The 23,755-nt window shown below is 48.7% G+C and overlaps 1 protein-coding gene across 6 annotated transcripts in view; it reads left to right on the top strand.

Moving 5' to 3' along the window:
• The window catches only part of GTF2IRD1 (GTF2I repeat domain containing 1), a 169,867-nt gene that overhangs the window by 48,236 nt on the left and 97,876 nt on the right, over positions 1-23,755 (top strand). For 4 of the 6 annotated variants that reach the window (XM_054008426.1, XM_054008429.1, XM_054008425.1 and 1 more), the window contains one exon: positions 17,583-17,711. In XM_054008426.1, coding sequence (XP_053864401.1) covers positions 17,589-17,711 — 123 coding nt within the window. In that variant the 5' untranslated portion in view covers positions 17,583-17,588. Of the gene's footprint in view, positions 1-17,582; positions 17,712-20,350; positions 20,429-23,755 lie in introns of those variants that run through there. The other 2 variants (XM_054008431.1, XM_054008430.1) reach the window with 2 other exon arrangements.

Below are 23,755 nucleotides of genomic sequence, written 5' to 3'. Positions count from 1 at the left end.
TGGATATCTGTTTACAGTTAGGACTGTATCTTTAAGGAAGTTTGGGGGAATGTTCTTTGTTTTCTGTTGTTGTTTCTAAATGATTTAAAATATTGACAGTGTGTGTGTGAAAACGCGTAGATGGTTATTTCTGCGAGCAACGCCAGTATGCTATAATTATACACATGGTGTAAAGATGATGCATACTGTTCGATGAAATGCCAGACTTAGCACTATTCAAATCATCTGGCAGAATTTGTAACTTTAATAATCTGGAGAAGTTTGGGCTTCACAAACTCTGAGTGAAATTAACCAGCACAAGGGCCTCAATATAGGATGTAAGTGGTGATTAATTGGTGCATAACTCTTATGTTGGCTCTCTGCTTGGGATGGTTTTCATTCTCTGTGACCACAACAGATCACCGGTGTAGCTTTGAAGCGCCACCAGGCCATGAGCCAAGATTATAATCCTTGCCAGACTTTATCAAGTCAGGTGATAAGAGACTGTCTGTGATAGGTTGAAACATCTGTAAGGGATGGACGCCTAACATGTGCACCTTGCCTTCAGAAAAACACTGACCGAATTCACTGGAATTCAACCAACCATAGCCTTCTAGCCCAAGTCATTTCTGAGGAATCTCTTTGGGGGCGGAACCGGGACTTTTTTCCAAAATAAAAGTACAAAGTTTTCAAAGTCCTGTATTTCCAAAATGCCTTGTCTGATCAACCTCTAACTTTCTTTGTTTGAAAGGGAGAAAAGAGAAAATCTGCCCTCTCTAGATTAACACTTGACAAACATAAGGCAGAGAAGATTCCCTTCCCCCCCCCCCTCCCTCCCCCCCTCGGCCTTGGAAAGTTGGGATATTGGAGTGGAATGGCCACTCTCAGGCTAAGAATGGAAAGCCAAACTGCTGCTATGTATAATTTTGCGATAGCACCGCGGAGTCCCAGTCAGGGACCAGGCCCTGTTGTGCTAGGCGCTGTACAAACACAGAGCAAAGAGATGGCTCCTCCCCCAATCTAAGTGCAACACTTTCCACTGCTTCATTGAAGATGCTGTACAGTTGTAAGCTGCGGCCTTAACAATGGAGGGACAGATTCATTGTTGCTCTGTTTCCCCCTTTGGCCCATCTAAGCGGGTGGGAGGAGGCCTCTATGCTGGGAGCAGAGCCGGCTCCACATCACCCTTGCAGAAGCCTCCAGCACGTGGGATGTTTTAGGGTGAGGGGTGGGGATGGGAAAAGGCGTGGCCGGGGTGTTCTTATGCCCCTACAGAGGCTTATGGGGGCCATTCCAGCAGTGTGAAAGTAGGGTAGCTGTTAAACTGCCCTAATCTGTGCTGGGGATGAGATCCACCTCCCAGCATCCCTTAGAGTGAGAATGCACAATGCCCTTGTCACTGCTCTGGGGCCATTGCCAGCACAGGGATGAGTTATGGTGCCATGATAATCTACTATTCACTTGGTATCTATGCAGTGCCAGCTGCTACCGTCTAGAAGATGGGGAATAAAAGAGTAATAGTATGGATCAAAGTAACAGGAAGAGAATCTGAATTGCATCCTAGGAAGGACTGGGCTTCTTTGTACATGGCTGCTTTTTTGGCTGATGAGTTTTATGCAAAAGCTGGAGGAAGTGACCTCCTGTAGTTTAGGCCACTGCTGGCCAGAATCTCTCACTTGGCAAGACAAGACCCGCCAGAAATATGGAAGAAATACCCAAGCTCCAAAATGAAAAGGCCCATTCCAGTGCTGTGAGGTCTGTGGAGTGATGGTCCCATCACCATCCCCTATGCTGGGTAGTAGATCATTATGGCAAGCTTCATTTATTGCATAGAAGTCACAAGGCAAAAAAAAAAAAATCATAGTTGATGAGAGATCTAGGAAAATATTTTTAGCAAGAGTGTGGATGCAACAGAACCTTTCTGGAAAACTCTGTTCTTAGGTGTTTGTGCTTTCAAACACTTGCAAATCCTCAGCTGCTACTGATCAGGGAGGGAAAAGCTGTCTGGATGGGATGGGTGTTTTAAGAGAGAAGTACGGTACAGTACCACTCATTATACTCCACACCTGAACATAGCCATCATATGAACAACATACCTTCATATCTCAACGTCTGTACTTTGACCCGTTAACCTTTTACCCCCAATCGGGGATATTGCAGATTATATATTCCTTACGCCATCCGATCTTAAACCGAACTTCGCACCCCTTGATAATCTGTACGTTATTCCCTGATAACCAGAAACTTCTACCCTGATAACCAGAAACTTCTACCCTTAAACTCTGTACCGTTCACTTCTTTTTTTTTTGTTTTAACGTCATCCTAATAAATTTTTTAATTTTTGTGTGTGCCTGTTCCTGCTTATCAAGTTTCCGGGGCAGGGCAGCTGGTGATGAACTGTAAAGAACTACATCCATAGGTGGAGGCCACCAGGGATTTTGGGAACTCCTCTTCGCTCATAAGCAGGAGAGATGCAAATAATTCTGAATGGACTCAGAGGGGTTTTAAAGGAGGTGGTTGTGTTGCATAACAGCAGAGGCAGCTCATTCAGAATGGCTGAAGCACGACCCATAAAGCAGCACTAGACTGTTTCTGTGGAGGGGGACACTTCTCCCCAGCTTGTTTTCTAGTGCTGCTGGAATTTTCACAGAGGAGGGGGCAGAAATGAAGGAAGGGTGTAGGATGAAGGACCAGTCTGTTGCCTTGGGTTTACAATGAGTGTTTTTATATAGCTGCTGTCATCCAGAAACAACATATAGACTAGGCACCTACAGCCTAATGCATGGGATGGATACACCCATTGACTTGTCCCTCCTTCAAAGAGCTGAGGCCCAGCGCTTCAGACTGATTTAGACTCCTAAATGAATGGAAGTTAGGAGCTGAAATAGCTCGGTAGAGCTGTGCCTGACTGTCTGTCTGTCTGTCTGTCTGTCTGTCTGTCTCTCTCTCTCTCTCTCTCTCTCTCATATGTGCATGCAGAGTCTAGCTCGGTGTACCCCGATCCCCAGGCAGGTCTCCTAGCTGCTTCCACAATGGAAACAACAAAGAACAACCTCTGTAGGAGCAGCAGGGGTGCAGCACCTGTGAAAACCAGGACGCTTGTGTAACTGAGATGCATGGAGTGTGGTGAATCCACCAGAAATGCACAAGGAGGGTGGGGCTGGGAAGTCCTAGGGATGTCGGGGAGAACGTTTTTCACAGCAAAACAGGCCTGGGGGAGGTAACTGGTTAATCAGTGTCATTTAATTTTGTTTTTATGGCAAACATGCATCATATTCTTGCAGGGGCAGCAGGCTTGGCAACACCTGGGGAAAGGAGGTGGAATTAAATGGCCTTGGGGTATTTGGTTATAAATTCCTGCCTTGCAAATGCTGTGTTTCCTTGGAGCCAGCCCTAACTAGTGTAAGAATGGTTTACCCCAGTTTTTCTACAGATTAGTTTCCCTTTGATTAGACAAACAACTTCAAGCTGTAAGTCTTAATTTGATTTGAATAAGCCTATCGCCTGCCAGAAAGTTTTTTATTTTTCTTTCTAAATCTGCTGCCGGCGCTATACGTGACCATTCATGATTAAAAGCTTTACGGAGATAGAATATTTTTCTTCAGTATTGGAAGTCTGGTTGCATTACTTGGGTCATGTCATGATCTTGTTTAAGTTATAACCCCTATGTCCCATTAGGTGGTCAGGTGAAGGGGATTTGCTTTTGCTACGTATCTCTCGTAGAGCCAGAATAACCAAACCATGGTTCGGCTGCTGAGTCCCCTGCCCATCATGCTGCCAAAGTTGTGTCATTGTTTTCTTGTGCTCCTTTCTGCATCTGCTTGTCTGGATCCCCCTTTTGTCTTTCGACTTATACTGAGAGTGGAAGCTATTTGGTCCAGCAACCATCTTCTTGTTTTGTGTTTGTACAGCACCTAGCACCATGGGGTCCTGGTCCATGACTGGGCCTCCTGGGAGCTAAAGCAATGCAAATAAATCCTCCTCATCACCATCACCACCACCGGGCAGGGGTTCTGTGCAATCTATGTGAGAAAGAAGGTAACAAAATAAGGCCCTGATTCAAGAAAACAATTAAAAAATAACTGGAGGCTTATCTACGTGGGGTGGTAGAGCACACCAGAGGGATGTGATTTGTAATCTGCACGAATGTGTTGCGCCCTAACTGCCTGCATAGACTTTGCTAGTGCGCTCTAAAAGGTACCTAGTTTTGTGTGTTAGAGTGCACCAGCAAGGTTCATAAAGGGCGGTTAGACCACAGCACGTTAGCGTGCTTTGCACATCACAGCCATCTGGCGTGCTTTGCCCTGTGGTGTAGACAAGTCCTCTGTTTCTAACTTTTGGAGACTTGGACTTGTTTCCATTGAAGTCCGTGGCAAAACTCCCATTAACTTCAGTGGTGTAGGGTCAGTTCACTGCCCATTATGACCAGGGTTGTGAATCTTCTGGAAAACTAGACAATCTTGAGTTTTCTTACTATTTTGAAATAGAGGAGGCACATGGTGCAGTGAATATGGCCAGGGACTCAGAGGCAAAACCTTTGACTCTGCCATGGTAGCATCACTATTGATCTATTATCTAACTTGAGCTACAGTCTAGATTTTTTTTTCCATCAACCAGAACAGGTGCATCTGCACTTTGCACAAGTGGGACCAAGTTGGCAGGTGCCCAAAGGCTGTACCTTAATGGCATGAAATGGCGTTGTGGCCCATATACAATGTTCCCCCTTAATTCCAGGGGGCGCAAGGTAGATGGAGGTGGGACATTGTGTGCTGGGACCTCTGCAAACCCTGTTAACGACAAGGGTGCCCAGCAGAGCAGATTTTTCCCAGAGATGGAAATGAATCATTTTCATTTTTCATCCTTAACGCTGCCTGCCCGCATGAAAATGGTTTGACCTTGCAGTTCGGTGCCCTGTGCGGACGTGTTCTGGGAAATGGCAGACTTCATTAAGATCCCTGCTAACCTGTGGTCCCAGAGTGACAAAGGGGGATCCTGGCAAGGGGCTTTGCTAGCCTGGGTCACTGAGATCCTCTGCAGCTCCGCAGCGGAGGCATCACCAAGGAGGGTTTTTTTTGTTTTTTGTTTAATTATTCCTGTTTTATTCTACAAAGTCATTGAGCTAATAAGCTCTTTTCCCAGAGCATCCTGGGGAAAAACAAAACCCAGCCATCGGCTTATGCTGGGCACTCAGCGCTGGTAAGAAATGTCAGATGGTTTTAAGAGGATTTTTCTGGGTCAGGGTTGGCATAGCACAGTAGAGCTGCTGGAGCAACCATGATGAGCGCTCTGCCTTCCAAAACGAGAGAGGAAGCTCTTTGCCTTGCTGCCTTGGGCAAGAAAGGCACCGTCCCTCTGCCATCCTGTTCGCAGGCATTTCTTCTCTCTCCCTCTGCCAGGAAATCCTTGGTAACCTTGCAAATGGGGTCATCAACATTCTGGTCCAATTTCAAGCTGAGCGCAGCTGTTCTTGTGAAACCCAAAGAAAATCCTTTGCTACGAGAGAGAGTGATTCCAAGACACAGTGTTTAATGCTTTCTTTTCCAGGCAACCAGAACAAACATCTGGCTCTGGAGAGAAAGGGTACCTATATTTCACTGTAGCCCTCTCGAGTAGCAGGGAATAGTGCAAGCTGATTCCCAAGAGAGAGGCAGGGCATAGTAGCGTGTCACCACCCAGCGAGATCAGCCCATCAGCACTGAAGAATAAAGTGATCGTTAAGAGTTGTGTAGAGAGGGAATTAAAAAATTGAATGCTCCCCTCTGAGCTGTACAGCAACCGCTTGTGCTGTGGTGGACCTGATCCCAGCTAGTCAAGTTGCTGCCTCTGGCTGGAATGGATTCGCCGCTGCTCCAGCTAGCTTCAGACAAAGAATCCCAGCCTGGGGGCTTTTATCTTACTGTGACTGCAGTACTGGCAAACAGCCTTAGAGAAGGGGAAAGATTTCCTGTATGCCTCTTTGCGGAGCGTGGTAGAGATCCTGTGTGTGCATTAACAATCCACTTATGGGAAGAACTGGCATGGAGGTCTCTGCAACAGAATGCAGATGTACTTCATGAAATGCAGTCATTCTCTTTTATCTAATAAAGAATTGCTTCCACCCTCATTAACTTATTTCATGCACAAGTAACCGCCAGCCTCTGCAAGGCTGAGTGCGCGGGCATCCTTCCCGCTTAGGTGGGATCTTCGGTGACAGAGTAATCCTCCTCCACCACGCAGTGTGAATTGGCACTTCATCAGCAGAGGACTCACAGGTGTCAGTAACCTGACCTCCAGTGCCAGACTCTGCGTATGGCTACCTGCTGGCAAATCCAGAACCCACGCCTTGACTGCAGTGAGTTCACTTTGCATTTATACTGATGTAAATGAGAGTAGAACCTGGACTTCAGTTTTTATCCTCCCTTTCCTGACCCTTACTTAAACTGTGGCTGGCGCCTTTCGTAAACTGCAGCCCCTTCCTTAGAGTCTTGTGTCGGCATCTGTTCTCTGATCCTATATGTCCCCTAATCTTAGGGTTACCATATTTCCACAATCAAAAAAGAGTACACTGGGGGGGGAGCCCCGCCCCCTCCCTGCCCTGCCCCCATCCACTCCCTCCCACTTCCCGCCCCCTGACTGCCCCCTCCTAGGACCCCTGCCACTAACTGCCCCCTCCTGAGAACCCCCCATCCTAACTGTCCCCCTAGGATCCTACCTGTCCCCTGACCGCCCTGACCCTTATCCACACCCCCAGCCCATATTCACACCCCCACCCCCAGACAGACCCCCGGGACTCCCATGCCCTATCCAACTGCTCCCCGCCCACTGACAGAACCCCCAGAACTCCCGACCCATCCAACCTCCTCTGCTCCCTGCCTGCCTCGACCCCTCTCCACATCCCTGCCCCCGACAGTCCCCCCGAACTCTCGACCCATCCAACCCACCCCCCCCGCTCCCTGTCCCCTGACTGCCCCCCTTCTCCAACTCCCTGGCCCCCTTACCATGCTGCTCGGCTTAGAACAGATGTCTGTCTCCGCGCCCCAAGGAGCGCCCCGCCACGCCCATGCGCTGCCGAGCGGCGTGCTGAGACTGTGGAGGAGGGGGGAAGCCGCCCCGTTCCCTCACAGGCGCACAGCCCCCTCCCCCAGCGCTGCCGGGCGGCGTGCTGAGACTGTGGAGGAGGGGGGAAGCCGCCCCGTTCCCTCACAGGCGCACAGCCCCCTCCCCCAGCGCTGCCGGGCGGCGTGCTAAGGCTGCAGGGGATGGGGGGAACTGGGAAGGGGCTTTGGCTGCCAAGGCCCCAATGCGAGCGGCGCTCGGCCGCCCTGTTAGCCATTTTTCGGTCATAAATAGCTGACCGGGGGGGAAATCCCAGACGTTTTTAGAAATCCCCCCCCCCCCCCCCCCCCGACAGCTATTTAAAGAGCGAAAAGCCGGACATCTCCGGGGAAAGCCGGACGCATGGTAGCCCTACCTAATCTTCTTCCAGCTGGCCCTCTCCCTTTGGAGATAGCTGCCTCCACTAGATCAGGCACCTTCTCACCAGCTCGCACGTGCTCTCTCTTATTCAGACTCTGGATGGATTTGAAATGCAAAGAGCTGGCTGCAGAACTGGGCCAGAGCTCTCTTCAGGGCATGAAATGAAGGTTGGGCTGGTGCCCTCTTGTTTCAGCACCTGAGAATCACACCCAGCCCCTCACAGGCACGAAGCGCCAAATTCATCTCTGGGCCAATGCGAGGACAGGAAGGAGACACTCTGTTTTAAGGCTGTGAGCCTGGGCCAGGGGCTGCACTGGCTTCTAACTTGCACCCTTGCTTTCATGCTACCTATGGGCCAGGCAGGGGAATGGTGTTGCCGAGGTGTAAGAGTGCCCTGGCTAAAGCATCCTTCCACCCCCTGTTGCACTCCTACCCCTGGAGTGCTTGGAGAGGCAGCATAGAGTTGGTGGAGGGGGCCCTTTCGCTGGTGGTGGCCCAAGGGCTCGGGAGTGGCCAGCGCCTGCCCTACCACCACCATTGGTGGGAAAGGACCATAGCATGACTCTGAATCTGGCCCTACAGCTCCCATCCTTGAGGAGGGCTTCCTAGTGGAGGAGTCGGGATCAATTCCATCATCACTGCCCGCTAGCCTCCTTTTTCCTTACACTTTATTGGAAAGGCCTGGTGCTGGTCAGCAGGCTTTGTGAGGGCTTTTTTGCGCTCTCCAAAACTCCCGTTGCGCAGCCACGTTCCATGGTGAAAGGCACCTCTTAGTCTTCCCGCTGGCTCAGACGTGGTCAGTCACTGAGGAGAGGAGCATGAGGAGACGGGATAATATGGATTGCTGCCCACTAAGGGCCAGTCTGAAGCCACTAAATGCCTTTCTCGTGGGACCTCTCTCAGGAGGTGTCTGAAACACCATTCTAGCAATGAAAGGCTCCTCCTTTACTCACCCCCATCCCAGCACTCCAAACAAGTCTCCTTTTTTTGATCTGTCTTTTCGGTTCCCTTTCAGGGTGAGATTGGTCCCAGGGCCTGCAGGGAAACAGTCAGGTTTCTGCTCTTGGCTGCCCCCGAGTTCCTGCCTTTTGCAGTTATTGTCTGGGTAGCAAATCGAGTTAAGTACAGCTAGCTTCATTCTTATTCCTCAGGCGGGCGCGCCGAGGCTCAGCTGGTTTTCTAATCTTGCTTCATTAGAAATTCTCTGCCCCCCCTTTTATCTGCTTGCAGCTTCAAGCACATGATTTACAATCTGGTTTGAATGGCTCAGAATCATTACTGTCTAATTTGCCACCCTTTATTTGCAAAATTAAAGCCTGGAAGCGTCTCTTGCCCCTTCTGAAAGATTTGGTGGAAGGGCCGTAGCTGACCACACATTTCCTCCACAGCCGGTGTTCAATACTATCGCAGTGGTTCTTTAACAGTGGGGAAGGGCCAGCGGAGAGGAGGGTGTGCACAGAGATGCCGGCCTCAGAATCTTGCTGGGTGAGTGAACTGAAGACAAGTTCCCTGACCTTTAGTTTTATTTAGGAGGGGTGTGGGTTGACTCCATTTGGACCAGTGAGGGGCTCGGCTGGGACTGGTACGGACACTGGGAAGACAGAACACCTTGCTTTGCGTGTGAGCCTCGCTTTACTCTCATGTGATATGGCCAGGGTACCACTGAGGGGTTCAGTTGTTTGCAAAACACTTGGAGACCCTGGGACGAAAGACACTCTCGAAATGCACGGTGCTGCGCTTGCAGTCGCCAGCACAGGAAAGTAGCTGGCTCCGGGTGCAGCAGGACTCAGTCCAGGGCATGGCTGGTAGAGATTGGAAGGAGAATATCAGGGATTTGAGGGGCTGAGTCGACTCCTGGCTCTGTGTTGGGGAGGTGTGCCTCGAGGGAAAAGGGGAAGGTTTACAGCAAAGAGCTCTACGGTTTCCAGCAAGTCAGGCTGGAGAGCAAATACTTCAGAAGCACTGGATGCAGATCCTTTTGCATAGGCAGAAGCGTGGGAGGAGAAGGGGAAAGAAGCACAGAAAGATGGAGCGGAGGACAAGGAAGAGCTGAGGTTTTAAAGCAGCGCAGATGCATGTGGTAAATATTCCAGCGAACGGGGCAGAGCAGAGGAGCGGTGTTTAGTGTCAGTTGTAATTGATCTATTGATGCGTTTAAGCAGCGTTTTCATAAATCAGCATGCCGTTGTATCCTCTTGACAGGCTAGTCCTCCTGTTTTGAGCTACAGCTTTCCAGACGGGAGGAAAGGAAATCACTTGTGTTTGGCAAAAACGGACGCTGGCTGAGACGGGCCAAAAGTTTGTGTGCTACGAGGGTGGGACTTTGGCCTAACTCTGCCGCTAGAGGTGTTTTACCATGGACTCCTGGAGGAGCAGTAAGGCCAGCTGCTGAGTGCTTTTGGAAAATTTCATCTAAATTGATGTGTTCTGTATTACAGTGGCACCTAAAGACCGCAACTGAGATCACTAGCCACTGTACAGACACATGGCAAGTCTTTGCCTGGCAGAACTTACAGCAGAAATAGACAAGCCCGACAAGTGTTGGGAGAAAAGAAGGATTGTTCTATATTGCTCCGATTTTAAAAAAGCACCTTATGACCTATTTTGTCTGCTCTTTCTGTAAATTGTGAATCAAGTATTCTTTATTTGTATCATGTTGGCATCTGGGATTCCCAGGCATGGCCCAGGACCCCAATGCGCTAGGTGCTGTACGAACATAGAATAAAAAGGGGAGACCTGCCCCAAAGAGCTTCCAATCTAAGTGCAAGTCAAGAGACAACAGGTGGCTAAAGGCAGATGGATAAAGGAGCGTAGAGTATGGCATGGATGCTGAAATACAGTAAGACACGATGCAATTTTTATGTATGGGACCAAATTTTCTGCTGGTATAAATTGGCCCAATTCTATTGACTTCCATGATGCAGGGCCAGTTTACATCAGCAGAGAAGTCATATGACTTAGAGGTCATTAGTGGCATTTTTAGAGTGAATGAAACACACTCCCATGGCAGAGGAGGTCTCTAGGCATATCCTGCCTTTTTCCTGTAATAGCTTCCAAATGCTGACCCCCAGAACACTGGTTTCAATAGCACTGCGTTTACAGTGTAATAACAGAAGGGAGCTCATAATAGGCTTATAATCACCAGGAGTCTTTTTTTTTTTATTGTTCAGTACTGAAAAGGTACTGAAACAAGGGGCCAGGATGAAAAGAAGAGGCTTAAAGAAAAGGTTCCCGATGCTGCTTCTCGAATGGCTTTTTGGGAGAGTAAATGGCTTTGAAATTTCAAACGGTTGGGCCATTGAGAGAATGGGAGAAGGCATGTCAGCCTAGCTGCAATTACAGCATATCCCAGCTACTGTCAGCGCTGAAGGTTTTCGTAGTGTTTCCCCTAGAGCTGCACTTAATTTTGAAAACTCTGTGCTGGGACCATGTGGGTTCAGAAACACACACGGGGCTGAAGGGGAGTCGAGGAGGATGTGAGATGTAAGAACATGTAAAACCAGGCAATCCAGCAGTACTGTGGGGGGAATATAGATTTATGTTTGTGATTTCATCCTGGGGGCTTGGTGACAGGAGGAAACTGCCCCAGTTTGTTCTCTCCTGATTTTTGTGTTACTGCTTCAGTCTCCCTTCTCCCTCTTAGAGCTCCTAGTGGGAACTGCATCTGGAATGAGGAGTGGGTAAGTGAGTTGCGGAGCTGAAACTCTGTCTGGGATTTTGCTGTCATGATTTGTTACACGTTGCCCGAAGCCCAAAATGGAATTATTACCCAGCGATTCAAAATGTGGTTGCAGTTTTGTATTCCTACATGGCTCAGCGCTCCAGATCGGTCCACTGCCCAGGCCCCTCCATGACTCTTGTTTTCCTTCTTTTCCTACTGTTACTTTCCTTTTCTTCCTTCCTGTCCCCAGCTCTGCCAGTCCTTTTTACCAGTCCTTTTCTGTCTATAACGTTGGGGTGCAAAAATCTGGCAACTGGCATGACACACCCAGGACAGAGGTGAAGCAGCATCTTCATGGTCTTCCCAGCTTGGATGTTCTTCAACTTTAAACTAGTGGTGGGCCAACCTCAGAAGCTTGGGAAGTTTTGTTTCTGAAAAACACCCAACAATATCAGCTCTTGGGCTTACGTATATAGGCTAGAAGAGCAGGCCTCTCTTGTGATTTCTGGTACCTCCTGCTTTTGGTTGTGCCAGAATGACCCAAAGGACTGTCTTTCTGTGGGCATGCGTGCGTGGTATTTCGGCTCTTCTGATTATAGGCCTATCTATTATCCCAGAAGTGGTTTAGCCACACACCAAATAGGAAACTAATGAAAAGAATTCACTAAACTTTTCCAAACCCCAAATAAGTTTGGTTTGGTTGTGGGGTGGAAGGTCAGCAGTGATCTTTTGTTCCCCAAACCGGTGAAGCCACCCCTACGGTACATATCGGAGACCTTCCTGAGAAATTGCAGTGCAAATGGTTGACCTGCTTCTTATCTCCCCTTTTCCAGTTTTACACTGGTGTTGCTCTAGTGACGCCAATGAAGTCACTACTGATTTATACCAGTGTAAGGGAGAGGAGAATCAGGCCCAATATACTAAATGCTGGTAGTGGAGAAGTACTTCATTTTTATTTCTACTGCTTCTGAAGGAGGGCGAGTTCTCCACTTTTTAGCTTGTGGTGATGGGGGTAGTTTGTTTTTTAAAGCAGAGCCAGGTGTGTCTGTCTACAGGTTTTGCCTATGTGGGTAAAAATAAATGTGTATTTTTCATTTGACTCCTATGCAGACACTGTTTAACAACTTTTAGATGGATTGAGTTGGTTGTGTGGTAACCCAAGTGGGAGCTTTGATTGCAGAACACATCTGATTTGCTTGTGTCGTCATGGCCATGCGGATTGTATGGGAAGTGTTGCATCTGTCGGTAATGCTGTGCTTATTGCCTCCATGAACTCGTTTGTTTGTATCATCATGGCGCCTAGACGCTCTAGTCCTAGACCAGGACCGCATTGTGCTAGGTGCTGTACAAACACAGAACACAAAGCCAGTCCCTGTCCCAAAGAGCTTTCAATCTAGGTCTGACAAGAGACAACGGATGGATACAGATAGACGAGGGAGTACAAGGAAACAGTGACACAATATTGGTCAGTGTGATAGGCAGCGGTCTCTGCACACCATTGGCCCAACTGCTGGCATGTTTTTGTAGGCATCGTTGTCAGGAAACGTTTCCGAGCAGGATAATGAGGTGGCTTCGGGGATGCAGTCGGGGGAGCTCCTCCCAAGCATGCAGGGCAGCATGGGAGAAAGCATGAAGGTCTTGTCTGAGAATGTTAACAAGTGGGTGATCTGGAGATGAGTGTTGACATCTGGATAGCAAATGAGAGATGATTGGTAGGGTGGAGTGCATAGGTGCTGGAGCTAGGGGTGTGGTGGGTGCTGCCGCACCCCTGGTTTCCAGTTCTTACAGGGTTTACACTTTGGTTCAATGGCTCTCAGCACCCCCACTTTACAAATTGTTCCAGCCCCCCTGGTAGAGAGAGGCCATGCTGTCGGATCAGCACTGTTCAGCCATGTGGATTTGGATCAAGTGACTCTTGGGTTCACAACTGATATAACTTCATATGGATTTTAATCAAAAGCATGGAATAAAGAAAATATTGTATGTCCAGATTTGCGTAAGTCGGGTTTGCGTAACCTGGGGAGCGTCTGTATTACAAAAGGGCTTTAAAGTAACTTCTCTCTCTGTAGCAAAACCTCACTGCAACTCACACCTGCTTAGGTTGAAAGAGGGAGGTTAAAATTAGATGTCTGGGTGCTACTGTCTCTGATTTTCAGGGCTGGTTTTGCTGAAGTTTACCAAGATGAGGTGGATGTTAAATTTGTCTGTGGCTTTATTTGAATAACATCACATTGATATAACTGGAGTTTCTGTGTAGGAAGCATTATCTAGCAGTTAGTGTGTGACCAACAGACAGGAATTCAGGGCTCTGGACCCCGTTCTACCACTTCTGCATCTGTTAAATGGAAATGCCTCCATACCACCCAGCGATGTTGTGAGGCCAAGCTGATGAATATTGGCAAAGCAGTGGGTCAGAAGGCTGTACAGAACTACAGAGCATTATTATAGCTTGCCAGGTATCTTTTATGGAGCAGGATTTTGTTTCTGCTTCATAGGCTACCTCTACCTGACTGGAAGCGGGACACTGATGATGAGTCTGATAAAGAAAGAACTTAAATTTTTCTTAGCCCCTCTTCGCAGCTCGAGACAGACTGTCAAGAGCTCAGCCTACCATAGTCTGTGCTGAATTTTACCACGAATTTCACTTCCATTTTAGAGACCCAGATAAGGGCCAGATTTTCCGGAGTGCTCAGGTTGTCAGAAGTCTTAAGCATCAAGCGTGCTGGAAATCCAGCCACTTACTATGGGGCCTAAATAGAAGCTGACCTCTTGTGAAAAATCTGGATCCTATGGTGACCCTCAAGTAATAACCAGGGGCGGCTCCAGGCAGCAAGCAACGTGCCTGGGGCAGCAAGCCGTGTGGGCGGCCTGCTGGTCGCTGTGAAGGCGGCAGTCAGGCAGCCTTTGGCGGTGTGCCTGCGGGAGGTCCGCTGGTCCTGCGGATTCAGCGGCAATTCGGTGGTGGGTTCGCTGAAGCTGCGAGACCAGCAGATCACCCAGAGAAACGCCACCGAAGGCCGCCTGACTGCCGTGCTTGGGGCAGCAAAAAACATAGAACCGCCCCTGGTAATAACCCCCCAATCTCTGTGCCATCACATTAGCTAATGGAACCGAAAGAACCAGCCTGTGCTGCTGCTGAAAAGTCAAGCCTATGACCCCATTGGTAAGTGTTCCTTGTCCCAGTGGGACTGATGGAGAGTTCTGGTCTTATCACCCGCCAGAGTTTACACCTGCTTTCCATTTTGCTCATGCTGTCATGGAGCTTTCTTGGAGAAAGCAAATCGAATGGAATTCTATTCTATTCTAATCAAATCTTGTCCCAATAAAGCCCTGTTTTAAGGTGGTGACTCTTTTAAGGTGGCACTTTAAAAAATAATAATTTCCCCCCCCCTTTCTTTTTGCATGTTCCAGCTGTACTTCGGAGCATGGTTGTAATTCCCTTTATCCCCTCTCTCATAATGAAAGAACCTGTTGTATATTGAAATTGGCCCTGGCAGTGTGTAATTATTTTACTGCAAAGTCTCTCTCTATAAGGGCCTCCTTTCTTTGGGAGCAAATGGCAGAGACCCCTGCTGCTAGGACCCTCCTCAGGAAAAGTTTATCACATGATGAAGGCAACAGTAGGAAGGAGAAACCAAATGGCAGCCCAGTCCCTACAGGAAGATTCTCTCCCACTGGGAAGCCTAATGCTCTATTCTCAGTGCTAAAATTCAGATTGCTTCATGGTTATATTTGCCAATATATGTTTATTCCACCCTCTCTTTCCCTTACTCCCCCGATGAGGTTTTCAGAGCTGAGTATTAACCTAATGATTCACAGAAGGGTTCTCTTAGTTCCATAATTCAATATGGTAATGGTGACTCACGTAGTTAGAAGGATATGTGGGAGGCAACTATTTGTTCCTTAAATCGATGCAAGAATTGCTATGTCTAAAAGCGAAGTCTAGCGAGAAGCTCTGTCCCTCTTTCTCTTTCATCTGTTTCCATCATGCAGCTTCATCGCACGATACATGTTTATCGAGGAATGTTTGGTTAAATGGATCCAAGCCTCGATCATGGGTTCTGTTACGTGTTGTATATGTGAGGCCAGCAAGAAGATAGATGTTCTGCAGCAAATCCTCTCCACCTTCCCCTTGTTTTATGCACCCAGGCCATGCAAAAGAGAGCCGAGAGTTGCTGCATTTTCCTATCTGGGACTCCCACACAATGCTAGTATAGGTAGCGATGCACCCAAAGCTCAGGTGCAGAAAGTGGGGAGAGAAAGAGAGAGGAGCATAAAATCCCCTGACTATTCTCGGGGGAGACTTGCCAGCAGGCAAATGTTAGAGCAGCCCCTAGGTTTCTCTAACCTTCACTGTGGGCTGAGCAGAGAATCCAGGAGCTGTTATCTGGCTTCCTGATATCCATTGTGTTCCACTGCAGCCAGGGTGAACGTGATGAAGCAGAGAACCTGGCCTTGTGATGCCGCATTGAGCAGACAATGCAGTAAGTGATGGGAGGTTTTTCTCCGGAACTAAGCTTGGTAAAAATGCTGTGTGCCTAGAAGGTGTACCATGTGGGGGTCAGGGTTGGATTGTGGTTGCAAAGTTCTGTGATGATTTTGGTTTTCTGTCTCTGATAGAAGTAAAATAATTTGCATATGGGCATTTGCCCCATGGGTTGAATTTTCTAATTGCTTCTCTTTTCAGTTTCCCTGCTTCCATGCAGTGGTGGCTGGAACCGGTTCTCACCATGTACAGTCAAATAAAATATAGGCCAGTACAGTAAGCCCGGCATACAGGAAAATAAGACACCGAGCGGGTTTTTAGCAGATGAATGAACTTGTGAGGAGTTCAGATTTGATTGCCTGACACATTGTACCTCGGCAAGGAGTGAGATGACCCAGTTTTGCTTGGTTTAACTGACTCATTCAGTTTCTTCTGACAGCCTGCATCCCACAATAACAGAACTGCTTGCTAATGCTTTCCACTGGAGGTGATCAGCATTTCTCAATCGAAGTCAGGCTTCTGGATCGCAAATGCTAATCGTCTGCTTTTTCTCTGCCCCCCTAGATAACTAGTTCTCATGTGTTCTTGACTCAGGCAGTGCAGCATTTGGTTTCCCCACTTGTGCTTTCTGTCACGTGCACAGAGATTCCTTGTGTCCCTTTAATAATAGTAAAAAGGCTGTTGAGCACAGCACTGTAATATTCAGGGATTTCGGGTAACGAGGTTTATACTGAAAAGGAGCATTCAGCTTGCTAATTTCCTGCTGCCTCGCTGCAAGCCAGAGTGGCCCAGTGGAGGGGGCTCTGGACTTCACTGGGACTCAGAAGACCTGAGTTCTACTCCTAGGCCTGACACTGACCTGCTGGATGACCTTGGGCAAGTCTCTTTCCTTCTCTGTGTTCCTTTCTACTCTGTTTGCCTGTCTTGTCAATTTAGACTGTAAACTCTTCAGGCCAGCGATTCTCTTGCTATGGGTCTGTTCAGCACCCAGCCCAATTCACAGATTATAAAGCCAGAAGGGACCATTGTGATCATCCAATGGGAACTCCCCCTCCCCCCAGGGGCTGCAGAGATGGCTAGCAGCTATCCGCTTCCAGGAATGGCGTGGGGCCACAGCATGCAGGCAGCCTGCCTGAGCCCTGCTGCGCTGCCAGCCGGGAGACGCCTGTGGTAAGCGCCTCCTGGCTGGAGCCTGCACCTTGCACCCCCTCCCGCAACCCCCCCCCCACCCCAGGTCAGAACCCCCTCCTGCACCCAAATGCCCTGCACCAGCCCGGAGCCCCCTCCTGTACCAAACTCTCTTCCAGACCCTGTACCCCCTCCTCCTCCCCAACTCCCTGCTCCAGATCAGAATCCCCCTCCTGCACCCAGACCCTGCACCCCTGCCCCAGCCCTGACCTGCACCAAACTCCCTCTCAGGAAATAGACCTGTATACAAGGACCCCACAAAATCAAATAGTCCTGGCCTTACAGGAGAGTTAATCCAGCCCTGCTGACCAGTATGTTACATATCCCCCTCTGTGCCCCATCCACTGAGAAGGTGAGTGTCTGACAGTGTTCCTCTGCTGCCCCTGGCTCTTTAGCTCAGCCTGTAGTCCAGGGTAGGCAACCTATGGCACGCGTGCCGATTGTCAGTGGCACTCACACTGCCCGGGTCCTGGCCACCGGTCCAGGGGGCTCTGCATTTTAATTTAATTTTAAATTAATCTTCTTAAACATTTTAAAAACCTTATTTACTTTACATACGACCATAGATTAGTTATATATTATAGACTTATAGAAACGTTCAAATGTATGACTGGCACGCAAAACCTTAAATTAGCGTGAATAAATGGAGACTCGGCACAGCACTTCTGGAAGGTTGCCGACCCCTGTGCTAGTCACTCATACTCTTAGCTCTGGAGATCCGTGGGTTAACCTCGGTGTCAGCCAAGCTGGTGCAACTGCGTCTGCAAAAGTAGTGGGTAAGGTATACATTTGTCTTGTTTTTTATTGTTTCAGGTGAATATGGCACTGACGGGGAAGCCCTCCAATGGGTCCCCCAATAACTCCAGACCTGACCAATGGAATACAGTTTTTCATCAGAAAAATGAAATCATCACCAGTTTAGTTTCTGCCTTAGATTCAATGGTGAGTGAGGCTACTTGCAAAGGTGATTTTGGGGGGAGGGGGAGCGGGGTGCGGGGGGGTCTGTGTGTGTATAGTGATTATACACCCATGAGGATCTGTTCACGGTTCAGGGAACATTGAAGGATAGGTTCTGAAATCAGCTGATGCACAGAGTCCTCTCCAATGGGCCACAGGGACCCAAATATGAAACCCAATACTTTAGCTAAACAAATGGGGCATATTCGTTTCAAGTGATGATTAACAGCGATATTGCAGCAACCTGAGAGGGTTTGACAGCCCCTGAAATCACAGGAGAAGCTCCGGATCTGAAAGCTTCGCCAGACCATTCTGCCACCAAGCAGCTCATTTTACATTGGGTTAATTGGGTTGAATAAGAGGTGGATTTAGATGGGAAGGATATTGAATACATCAAATTGTTCTCTGCTGCAGTAAAGCCCATCGAGCTGTTTGAGCTGTGAAATGAAAATCACATGCCCATCCTGACAATCAGAGGGGCCATGAAGTCAGCTCCAGTTAATCTCGCGATGTGTATTGTTTTCCTATTAATATTTATGTTGGTACCAACTGAATTTATTTTTTCTTGATGTTTTACCACTGTTGTTGTGAGCTTTTATGCAACAAGGGAATGATAACAATGGCTTTGATCTCCAAGAACAAAGAAAATAACTTTCATGTCTATTGACGTAAAACTCTCTGGAGAAATCTTACACAAGTCAGTCTTGCTTACATAAACAAGATAACTGTCTGGATAAGTTTCTTGGACCAGAGCTAATCTTATTTTTAACTGAAAAGTGTGTGTGTGTGTGTGTGTGTGTGTGTGTTTACCCACACATGTAGTAAAATGTGATGAATTAAATATCCCTCCCATCTAAATCCAACTATAGTTAATTTTTATATAACTATGATTGTGTGTGTATACATCTATATTTGTGTTTCCCTCCGGAAAATGCTAACCATCCTCCTCAAGACCCCATTAAGATATAGGTACCTGGAAAACCAAGGCACTCAAAATCACTAGGCATTTTTGAAGAGCTTAGCCATTTTTATATATATTACACAAAAAGCCTAATGCATATGCACAAGGAGGTATAGTTATCTTTCATTACATGATCACGCACGTGCAAGAATTGCACAAGTAACCTTAATTCTGGCATTTCCTAACTTTTTTGAATGCTTGGCTTTGGAATCTTAATAATGTTGTTTTTAACGTAGGCTTTTGAGTGCGATTCTATGTATGTTTCATATAAAAATTTAAAAAAGAACTTGGAGTTAATTATTATTTGAATTCTTGGTTTATACATATCCATCCCACTCATTATTCCATTTTATATTTTTTTCCCTTGACGGTTGTTTAGTTTAGTCGATTGAATGAGCTAATGTACCTCTTGCTGTTTTCATGAAAGGGATTTTTTTTTTCCAACTAAGCTTTTTCTAGTTTACTGATGGTAAATCATTATCCTACCCTCTTCATGTCTCCCCCAAAAAGGAATTATTTCCCATTCCTTGGGATCCATCCACTTTTTGAGAACCAAGTCCAAAGGTGATGAAGAAGGCAATCTATGTTGCACGTTGATAAGAGGCTGTGTGACTAAGTGTACAAGACTCGAGTTGGGTCTCAGAGTATCTAAGCTCGCATAGTTACATTCTGAGGAGCCGGAAGAAGGTGTTAATTACGCTGGGCTTTAGCTTTCTTCTAGTTGCTTTTCCTGCTACACCCATGTCTTCCAGCCACTTAGCATGTCAATTCTCCTGTCTAAAAAATGCCCTAGCCTTGGGCCAAATTCAGAGCTGGTGTGATAGGAGGTTTAAGTGGGTGAGAGTCTCAGGGAGTCTAAATTTGTGTAAATGCTGAGGAGGAAGGAAGAATGGGTAACCCATGCATTATTTGTATTGCTGTAATGTCTACAGATGCCAGTCAAAGATCAAAGCCATGGTGCTAGGTGCTGTACAGATGCTCAGTAAAAAGACTGGCCCTGGCCCCGGCCCCTAAAAGTTTACAGTCTGGGTTATGACAAGATGCAGGGTGGGGAGGGAAGGAATAGGACGAGGCAATGGTAAAGCAATCAAGTTATTGTACTATAAACAGGAGGTCTTGGCTCACCACCTGCCGAGCCATTGTCAGATCAGATGTAAGGCTCCCAAGACCAAAAGCAAAATCCTTAGTGGAGACTCCTTTGCGTTCAGTGAGTACTTCCCTGGATTGCGTTTTATCCCCTTAAACTTCCCTCTGAACTTGGTCCTTAATCTCAAGACAAGGAGGGTCTCTCTTCACAGTGGTGGGGCCTCTTAGCTTCTCGTATTGGGTTTAGACTTGATGGTAATAATCAAAGATTTCTTCAAGAGTGTGGGGCTCACTTAGGAGACCATGTGAAGGAGCATACGTGGGCTATAATTGGCACTAAATAGAGTCAGAAAAGCACCAGATGTGTCCCCAGTGCACACCTACAGTTTGTGCAGCTCAAAGTGTTATGGACATGAGCATGACCCCAGCATTCCACGGAGGTGCACCGTTCAGAGGAAGCCAAGCCAATGTGTGAAATTATTTGTACTGCCTTTTAGCAGGATTATTAAATTTTATTCTAACAAATATTTCCATGTAACTGAACAGGAGCGGTCTAATAAACCGGGAAACCTGGAAGTGCTGTATCTGATCCATTGGTGCATGGCCACTGCCTTGGAATCTCACGTGCCATTTGAAATCTACTGTGGCCTGGGTTGTGAGTTTTAAATTTATAATGAATGGCCTTCCGAAGGAAGGGGTGGAAGCCCCTCCATTCAAGTCACTTCGAAATCCAATAGAGAGAGGCTGGTGTTGGGGAAAGAACTTGGAAGAGGAGGGCTTAACTTCTGGCCCTATCACAAAATATCCTGCATGCCCTTGAGCGAGTCACTTAGTCTTTCTGTACCCTAGTTCCCCTCACTGTCAAATGAGGATAATAAAATTTCGGTTCTTCCGCTCTGTCTATTTAAATTGTAAGCTCTTTGGGGGCAGGGGCCATCTGTTGCTATGGATTTATTCAGCACAGCACAATATGATTCTGCTCTCAAATGAGGTTTCTAGATGGCACAAGAATACAAATAATTAACAACAACATTGGAAACATATTGTCAGGAACAATGGGTGGATAAGAGACCCTAATAGCCCATAATTTCTGTTTTGATTAAATACAGAAGGAGAGGGTCTTGACTGATGAAGACTTTGACTGCTAGCCAGCAAATATTTTGTCATTGAACTAAAAGTTCCCAGCAATTCTTTCTTTTTAATTAGAACCGACTAAATATGCTAATTCTTTTTCACAGGAAATTTTAGCAAATGTTTTGTTCTGTTCTTCAAGTGCTTGCTCGTGTCCATTCCAATAGGTGTGTGTGCGCACCGCGTGCATGATTGTCGGAACGTTTTCCCCTAGCGGTAGCCGCTGGGTTGGGTGTGGAGCACCCTAGAGTGGCGCCCTCCCTAGCTCCCCTGACCGGCCTTGCTCTCTGGGGGTTTAAATCCTGACAACGCTGCGGGAAGCCTATGCCCAAGGGCTTGCCGCACGCACCGTGCCTTAAGTGCCTGGGTGAGGGCCAGCAAACAGAGAAGTACTCCATTTGCAGGAGCTTAAGACCCAGGACGAAGAGAGAGCAGGACTATCGCCTCAAGCTCCTTTTAATGGAAGTGGCTCTTTGCCCTCAGCCGGCACCGGAAGCGGCACCAGTGACATCAGTGCGCAGCGCACTGGCTTTGGTGCAGGACGCCGTGACACCGAAAAAAGACTCCTCCAGGGAGCATCGACACCACTGCCCGGCTCACAAAGCGGGTTCGAGCATGCAGCACTGCTCTCAGTCCCCGGTGCCGCATAAGAAGAAGGTGAACAGAGGCCGGTCTCCCGTCAGGAAACAGCACAGGGATCCCAGTGGGGTGTATCCTATGTCAGGGCACCCACAGCCTGGCCCTCAGATCCCGGCACTGTTGACTCCGGCCCTGCCAGGGGCTCCATCAAGTCTGGTGTTTGTGGACTCCCCGACTTGGGAGGAGTTGGAGGATGAGATTGATCTCCCCTCCACGCCGGATACCTTTGAGGCGGCGCGGGATCTTACTGCCATGATGGCACAGTCCTGGCCCTGCGGGGCGTGAGCAGCGGCCCAAGGCCTGGCACCGGCGATGGTGACGGTGCAGTCTATGGCACCTTTTGTGGCACCAATGGCGGCACTGCCACTCATTCAACACCGGGGCAAACCAACGATGCTACGGCACCGCTCCCCATCACCGCAGTACCGTTCACCAGCACCGTTGGGCTCCGCCCCTCCATGGTCTGGCTCGGACTATTCGTTGGACTCTGATAATGAGTCGTCGATCTGCAGACATAGTCGGTACTGGTCTTCCAGGACGTGCCGGCAGTATCCTGGCCCCCACAGTGGCAGGGGCCGGTACAGTGGCCCTTTTGGACTCCTTCCATCAGTTTGAGCTCCTCCTTGGGCCTACCCTGTGCTCCTCCTTCAGCCACGTCGGTGCCGTGCCATACTCCCACAGCACCTGAAGACCCCCCCCCAGGTGACAAGGACCCTGGGTCTTCGCAAGCAGGTGGAACTCTTGAGCCAGCACCCCATGTGGTACCAGCACCACAGTCTGCCCCAAATAGGGAAGACGTACCCGAGCCAGCCTCCAGAGAGCCTGAGGGTCAGGAGGACCCGGTCCAACAGGCCTCAGCATCCTCTCCGCCAGATGAGGCGGTGGCTGGCACCTCCACTACCACACTCCTAAGGTGGTCCCGGTGCACCCTATTGGGAGGGTGGCCCAAAACTTGCGTCTCCGGGGTGCCAGAAGACTCGGCCCCAATGGTGGACATTGTTGCCCTGGAGGGTCCTTTTAGGGTAGCCTTGCCCTTTATGAAGACCATACAAAACAGCACAAAGGTGCTATGGCAGACCCCGGCCTTCATACCTTCCACGGCCAAAGGGGTGGAAAGGAAGCATTTTGTGCCGCAGAAGGGGTACGGACACCTTTTTACGCACCCTCAGCCTGGAACATTGGTGGAGGCGTAAACCACAAAAAGTGGCAAGGTCAACCGGGTCCTGCCCGAAAGTCACGGGATGCTAAGAAGCTCGACCTTTTTCGGCCATAAAGTCGACTTGCTAATCAGCAAGCAGTGCTCAGCCCTATGCCTTCAATTCCTGGAGAGCGCTAGCTAAGTTCCCGGAATTGCTCCCGTCAGACTCATGCCCGGAGTTCGCAGCACTTCTTGAGGAGGGCAAGGTGGTGTCAAGGACTACCCTCCAGGCCGCCCTAGACTCAGCTGACTCTGCGGCTCGGACCATGGCCACAGCAGTCGTTGTGAGACGGAGCGCCTGATTACAGGTTTCGGGCATACCCTCGGAGGTCCAGAACACCATTCAGGACCTGCCCTTTGACTGTGCGGGCTTGTTTGCCGAGAACAAGGACACCCGCTTGCACAGTCTGAAAGACTCGAGGGCGACATTGAAGCCCCTGGGAATCGACACTTCCACACCCCAGAGGAAGCCCTTCAAACACCAGCCCTCCCTTCTCCCTCCTGCTTCTACTCTGGACCCCCGAGGCAGGACTCCCCCCAGGAGAAGGGGTAGGAATAATAGGAGGCGCCAGTCGCAGTTCTCCTCTGGCCAAGGTCAGGGCTCATCCAAACAGCCCCCGGGGCCGACACCTAACTTTTGAAGGTGCGCACGAGGACAGAGCACCAGGACTCAGTCTGGATCCTTACCTTCCCTTTGTAAACCAGCCATCCCACATCTACCGTGCTTCTGAGCATGATGGGGTGGGATATTCTATCTAGTTCTGTTCTCACCCACCTTCCCCGTCCCTCTTCAGAGACCCTTCTCACGAGCAACTCCTTCTCCAGGAAGTGCAATCGCTCCTCGCTCTGAGGGGCGATAGAGGAGGTTCCTCAGGAGTTTAGGGGCAAGGGATTTTACTCCCGATATTTCCTTATCCCCAAGGCCAAGGGTGGACTGTGACCTATTCTGGATCTGTGAGACCTCAATGCATTCATCAATAAAGCCAGGTTTCGCCTGGTCTCCCTAGCCTCTAT

The sequence above is a fragment of the Malaclemys terrapin genome, chromosome 18 (genome assembly GCF_027887155.1).
Source record: "Malaclemys terrapin pileata isolate rMalTer1 chromosome 18, rMalTer1.hap1, whole genome shotgun sequence".
NCBI classification, from domain to species: Eukaryota; Metazoa; Chordata; order Testudines; family Emydidae; genus Malaclemys; species Malaclemys terrapin.
Note: the sequence above shows the minus strand (reverse complement) of the source record. Positions and strands in the feature narration are given on the sequence as shown.